At 47.0% G+C, this 6,510-nt stretch overlaps 1 protein-coding gene across 1 annotated transcript in view; it reads left to right on the top strand.

Moving 5' to 3' along the window:
* The window catches only part of ITPR2 (inositol 1,4,5-trisphosphate receptor type 2), a 240,872-nt gene extending 236,602 nt beyond the window's left edge, over positions 1 to 4,270 (top strand). The window contains exons 57-58 of the mRNA XM_035888507.1: positions 2,281 to 2,442; positions 3,688 to 4,270. Of these exons, the coding sequence (XP_035744400.1) occupies positions 2,281 to 2,442; positions 3,688 to 3,774 (249 nt within the window). The 3' untranslated portion in view covers positions 3,775 to 4,270. The remainder of the gene's footprint in view (positions 1 to 2,280; positions 2,443 to 3,687) is intronic.
* Positions 4,271 to 6,510: the final 2,240 nt, after the last annotated feature.

The following is a 6,510-nucleotide window of genomic DNA, read 5'->3' as shown; positions in this document are numbered from 1 at the left end:
AAAAAAAAAAAAAAAAAAAAAAGGCATTGATCCAGAAAGGCACTGTGCACAAACTAAGCTTAGTATAAATGAGTGCACCTGTGCTTAACGCTCGGCACGTGATGAATGCTCTGCTAGATCCTAGCCAAAATAAATTTAAAATAAATATCGGAGCGTACTCGTAGAAAATGAATGCTGGTCTTGTAAGCAGAAACCCATGCAGCAGAAAAAGGAGCCTACCGCTCCGTGTGTCCGCTGGGGATATCCAGCAGGGAAGGGAGGGTCACGTGCGCTCCTTTCGAACTCACCAGCAGAGCTGGTGAAAACAGGTTTTGATTTGAATGAGTTATGACCCATTGAAAATGGCATCATGTGTAACCACAGTAAATTGTCATAATGAGATCACGAGGCTCAAAAAAGTGGGCAGCGAGGAAGGAGGCCTCATTCCACCAGCGCACGCAGCTGGCTGAGCCCTGGGCTGCAAAATGCAACAGAGGGGCACGGTCTTATTCCCTGAACATCTTGTCCTTTTAGCAACAGGACCGGAGGTTGCGCAGCCGCACAGAAACTCAGTAGAAGTTTTGAGTTAAAAAGAAGAAGAGAAGCCAAAATTCTTACGCCTTTGCATTTAGTCTTACCCAGGGTAACAGAGGGGACTGGGCTAACGCAAATAGTGGAAAAACATGAATACTGTAAGTGCTGCCATGCTTACTGAGGATTTGCTTGGTTGTTTCTAAACCATGTTGCTGTAGGAGGGGAGGGGTTGGCGATCAGGGCAGAGCACCACGTAGTTGAAAGCAACTCTCTCTGGAAACACAATAAAGCTGTATCCGCTCGGCGCGTCCCCAGGCTCACAGCTCTGCCAGGCCAGCCTGAGTGGAACCCGCTCGCATGCAGCTGCCCTGGGCTGCCCAGCTGCAAATACTGCACTGTCAGCGGTGGCTTTTGTATTTTCACGGTCAGGCAAAGTCTGGGGCTGCAGCAAGTGCAATGTACTTAAAACTTTACCAAGTACCAAGCCCAGACAACGTAAGTAGCACAGCTCTTGCCTGCCAGGCGTCTTGTATGTGGACTTCTGGAGAGAACTCCTTTCCTTTCCTCCTCTCCTCCTGTCTCTCCTCTTTTCCTCCTTTTCTTTTCCATACAGTGCTATTTGTGTGGGGCCATTCACAGCGCAGGAGCCTGGAAGAAACACACTCCAGATCGTTCTGTTTCTCTGCTAAAGTTATCGAGTGCACGTGTCCGCAGAGGCCCATTGCAAAACACCAGGCATATGATCTAACCACATCCTCCCACGCCCCCCAAGGTGGAGGGCAGAGGTGCACTGATGTAACGCATCGCCAGCTATGGGACCTGTTGCCCTTGTCTTATGCCTTAAGGCAAATCAGGTTGCTTGCCACATGGTTGCCACTACTGGGCTTGTACCCTCCAGTCTTCTCGGTCTGGTACGCTTTGCACACAAATATCTGTGCCCTCGAGCCATGGAGGAGATTCAGGCTCATACCGATACACAGCACCTTCCTGACTCGTAGCATCTATTTACAGTATTTTTATCATGATTAAACTCATAGCCGGGGTCTATGAATAGAGAAACACCCAATTCAGTGCTGTTCCATGCAATGCTTGGTCCTTAGCGGGTTAGCCCTTGGCCACGGGGTTGTGCTTGCGTTTGCCTAAGGTGTACAATCGGAGTAGCAGGCTGAAGCCTAAGCCATTCCCAGGACCCCAAATCTTCTGTTGTGGGCAGCTGAATTCAGTCCAAAGTCCTTCTGCTCTTGCAGTAGGCACGCTCCAGGCCAGTCTGGAGAGGACTAAGGCTTGTCTTGTTTTCCAGTGTTGGCTCGCTGACATTGATGCAGGGATAGCCGAAAAAGGTGGAGGCCAGCCAAGCTGAAGAGACAGTGGGGAAATGTGTCCCTGCATACACTTAAGAGCAAAGCCCGGGGAGCACTCGGGCTTTCTGGGTGCCGGTGTACCAGAGAAGCCTCCCCAGAGCTGACCCGGCGGGCGCTTCTGCGTGCCAGAGTCGCGGATGCACGTGCCGGCACGGCCCACGCTGTAATACAGGTGCAACTGTGGGGAACCAAGATTTTGCAGTTGGTGCCTTCTTTGTATCTTAAGGAGAACTAAGAATAAAAATGCTTGTGTAAAATACTTTCTGAATTTACTGCTTCGTAAGCTCTCTTGCTGTGTGTCATCCATGGGGTAGAAGTCCTTCTGAGTTTTTGTTTCTCTAATCTCAGCGTAGTAGCACTGCATCAATCCCTCCTAACATTGCTGATTTTTCTAATACCCACGTAGGAGAAGAATTTGGACTGGTTCCCTCGGATGAGAGCCATGTCCCTGGTTAGCAATGAAGGCGACAGCGAGCAAAACGAAATCAGGAACCTGCAAGAGAGGCTGGAGTCCACCATGAGCCTCGTGAAACAGCTCTCCAGCCAGCTTGCTGAGCTCAAGGAACAGGTAAGCGTCCTGCAGTGGGTAACAGCCTGAGCGCCTGTGGGTGAACGCGCTGCCTTTCAGCAGGTCACAGTCAGGACAGTGTTACCAAAGAGACTTTTTGTCTTCGAAAGGTTTTATCTTTCCCTCCAGTAAGCTTTCTGAGTAGATACTCTGATACGGGTTTGGAATGAAATTGTACCCTGTTAGCAACAGCGGAGAACAGGTAAGGAGAAGAGCCGAGGGGGAATTAGTTATGAAATCCTCCCAGTGAGTTGCGAGGACAGAGGGAAAACGGCAGAAGCGATGACGGGCTTTGCATATGCAGGTACTGCATAACCTGGCAATAAAAGAAGGTGTAGCGTCAGAAACAGCTGCGTACTGATGGGAATCGGCAGAAAAGCCTTCTGAATCCGACACTTGGATTCCGCCCCCCCCCGCCCAAGAATACCAGCAGGGCTGTTGCGAAAACAAATTCGCCGAGCCTGTTGCTTTGCTGGTGTCACCCTTGTCTTGGTGCTCCTCCCGCGGCTCCCCCTTCCCCGCTGTGCGGAGCACAAGCTGCTGGCCTCCCGTAAAGCCCTGCTCCTGCCTAAACCGCCTCAATGTGTTTTCTCTCACTTCGGGATCAGAGGGCCAGCTGAAGATGCTGGTCACCTCTGGTTTGCTCATTACAGTTTCAGAAAAGCATCTTTGTGTTTTTCTTTGTGGGAAGCATTTCAGCGGCATCAGCAGAGTTATGTGATTATCCCCTTCGAATCCCTCCTTGGAACTCTTTTTCCCTTCTGAAAAACTCGACAAAGGTTTAGGCTGGATGTGCCGAGACCCTTGCTTATTGTGCTTACCCATACTGTTCTGGTGGGGTTTTTTTATCCCCCTCTGGCTGAATCTGTTCTCCCCTAGCTTAAAATTAAACTCTCTGGGGCTGGGACCCTCTTTTAATTCTGTGATTGTACAGCACCAAGTGCAAATGGTGACCCTCCGCAGGGCTACACAACGCAATAGCAGTGCAAATAATACACTGTGAGAGCTGCCGCTGGATAAGAATAATGTAGCGATGAGAATAAAATGTCCATACTTTGCAGGAAACAGATCTCCCACTTCAAAGGCATCTCTTACTTGTAATTTTCAATGCTGAAGAAAAGAATTCCACTCCCTGTTGTTTTGCTTATATGTATCTTGCTCTCTGACTGCAAAATAATAGTAAAAAGGAAAAAAAAAAATGAAAAAAAAATTCTCAACTCGTCTCTCTCTGCCTTTCCACCTTAGATGACAGAACAAAGGAAGAATAAGCAGAGGCTGGGCTTTCTTGGATCAAACACACCCCATGTGAATCATCACATGCCACCACCCTGATACCACGGGGAGAAGCCGTGACTAGCCTTTCATCAGTATTCCTGCTTTATTATAGAATAAAAAGCTGAGATTGAGAGGAGTGAACAGTGCCTATTGTTACAAAGTTAAAAACAACCAAGTGCCAAGATGTTAAGTGGTTTAGCTCTGGGAACAATTTGTAGCTGTTTTTCATGGTTGAAAGGGACCACAACCTAGAATGGGAGAGATAGAAAGGAGCTGGTTTGTATTCATTCGCGGGGCCCGACTCAGCTGCCTTTGCGCTCTGCAACTCGATGGCTTCGGCGGTAGCTGCCCTGTGCGATGGAGGTCGGGGCAGCGTTTGGCCGCATCCCGAGAGCTGCCCTTGCCCTTCTCCCTGAAGCGCCGGAATAACCCAGATGAGCAGAAGAAGGAGAAATGTTTGTTAACGCATATACGATAGCCTGGTTCGGAATCGCTAGAAGTCGTTTCTGGCTTATTTGCCAAATAGCAACATTAGTCATGTTTGCTTGGCGTTTACTATGCTTCAAGTAACTTCTACTTGGAGGGAAAGGGGAGAAACCTCAAAAGACTGAAAAAACAAAAAAAAAAAATAAGAAAAAAATAGAAAAAGAGTTGCAAAGAGAAACATTAACGCTTTTGAATTTTAGCTGTCACCATGCAATTTCTTATTTATAACATGGAGCACAATGGATCTACAGCTGTGGGAATGTTATGCACATAACACTGACAACATAACTGGAAGTGATTTCTTTCTCCTGGCTTCAGATGTTCTCGATTAATGTGGCTGTGAGATTTCACACACTGAGGAGTTAAACTGTGTTTTAAATTCAAGTTCCAATGGAGAATACAGGAAAAAAAAAAATTATACCTGTAGTTTGAAGCATGTATGGGATTTTATGGTTTTTTTACAAAGCTTAGAAATGTCTTTCTGTACGGAGCTGTAATGGTTTCATTACCTTCCATAAACTCATCTTCAGCGCTAGTTGACTTGAGGAAGCACCATATTTTGCCAGCTTTCTTCTGAGCTAAAGCTCATGGGCTTCGCCCGCCTTTGCCCACCCTTCCTCTTTCAGGGGCTTGCAGGAGTGGTCTCTCCCCACAGGCCTGGCTGGTGGGGATGTGGGCAATGCCAGAGGAGCTCCTTCCAGCTCTAGGCTCTACATAAGGTGGCAGCATTTCTTGGGGTGGCTTTAAAAGAAAAGTTACACCGTTTCCACAGAGTCCAGGAGGTCTCTTCTCTCTTTTAGGAGAAGCTTTTGGGGGCACAGATGGGAGTTGTGGTCACAGGTCACTCATTTTCAGGGGAGTTTGTGTACCTGATTGTCCTTGGTGCATCTGAAGATGCACCTCCATTATGTGGAGTCCCTTTTCAAACCAAAATATTTTTGCAACAATTTTCCCCCTGTAACATTTCCATTTTGTTATAAAAGCCATTTTCATCAAAGGTGAAAACATATTGTTGGCTCTACTATTTCTAGTTTCTCTCTGAAGAAATGCTGTCGTCTTATTTAAGGCACGATGCAAACCAACAGGTCTAGAGTAAAAGGAAGGAAGGGGCATTTCCCTCTCTTTGTTCCAAATTCCAATCTGTTCTTGGAAGCCATCTCTTTTTTTGTGCCGGTGAGATGGCCAAGATAAAAATAATATACTTTAGGGTCTGATTCTTTGTCCATTAAAACATTTGCCATTGGCTTCATTTGTGTCCTTCAAAAACACTGTGTGGAAAGCAGGGATTTGTGTATTTTATGGAAAGAAAATCTTTTTTCTGTTGACTTTCCTTTAGTCCATAGATCATCCTGGTTGTGAGAGGTGATGGCCATTTCCAAGTTTAGGGTCTATTTTTCCTCTAAGAAATTCTCTCGAATCTCTGCCTCCATGTGCTAAGGTGAAGAGCAAGTGGTGGTTATGAGAAACGGCGCGAGGCCGATGAAAGCGAGTGGTGGGAGACTAAATTTTCACAACCTCGCTGCAGCCAGATGTTAGCTGCTTCCCAGGCAGAGGGTGTGTGTAGAGGCAACGGGAGCTGGGTTGAGATCGTCAATAACTGTGTGTTTGCTTCCAAGGCTGGAGTTACCTTTGGAGAGTTGGTCTTTGGAGAGCAGAGCTGTGGCATGGGGAGCTGATGGTAGGAAAGCTGCTAGGTCAAAGCAGAATACAGAAGAGTGGTTGTCTTCAATGAATGACCGAGATATTTTAGGAATATAACTTGGAACGTGCCTTTCCTTCACGGTTGCTGTGTATGAGGTCTTGATGCTACTGCTCCAGCATCTCTGTGGTGGTGGAAACCCCTTCTGTCAGCCTTGCCTGTCAATGAGGACAGGGCTTCAGGTACCAATTGGCGTTCAGCTCTGAGAGGCTTTGCAGTGAATTGATTCTGGGAGTTTGCATCAGCCACGCGCCGTGCAGTAACCAGCCACCAGTGTAACGTAAAGCCAGATTTGCCTTTCTGACTTGACCTATTGTACATCGTGAAGCCAAAGGAGTTGCACGCAAATGTAAAGCCAGTGGTAAGTTGGTAGAGACTCAGACCCTGCAGCTGTATTAATTCAAATTGGTTTATGCAGCTCCTCAGATCTAGTCACAGCTTCTGTTTCAACAGCAGTTTCCTCTTCCTCACACACATGCTTATTAGAGGCATAAAGCACAGTTTAATGGAACAAAGATGAATTAAACGATCACTATTTATTGGGGGTGGGCGGTTGGCTAATACTGGAAGTGATTGGCATTTTTCTTGTTTACACTCGGAAAAAGCAA

Source organism: Egretta garzetta, unplaced genomic scaffold, assembly GCF_000687185.1.
Source record: "Egretta garzetta isolate BGI_Z169 unplaced genomic scaffold, ASM68718v1 scaffold81, whole genome shotgun sequence".
Classification (NCBI taxonomy): Eukaryota; Metazoa; Chordata; class Aves; order Pelecaniformes; family Ardeidae; genus Egretta; species Egretta garzetta.
The sequence above is the reverse complement of the archived record's forward strand: the minus strand, read 5'-3'. Positions and strand labels throughout refer to the sequence as shown.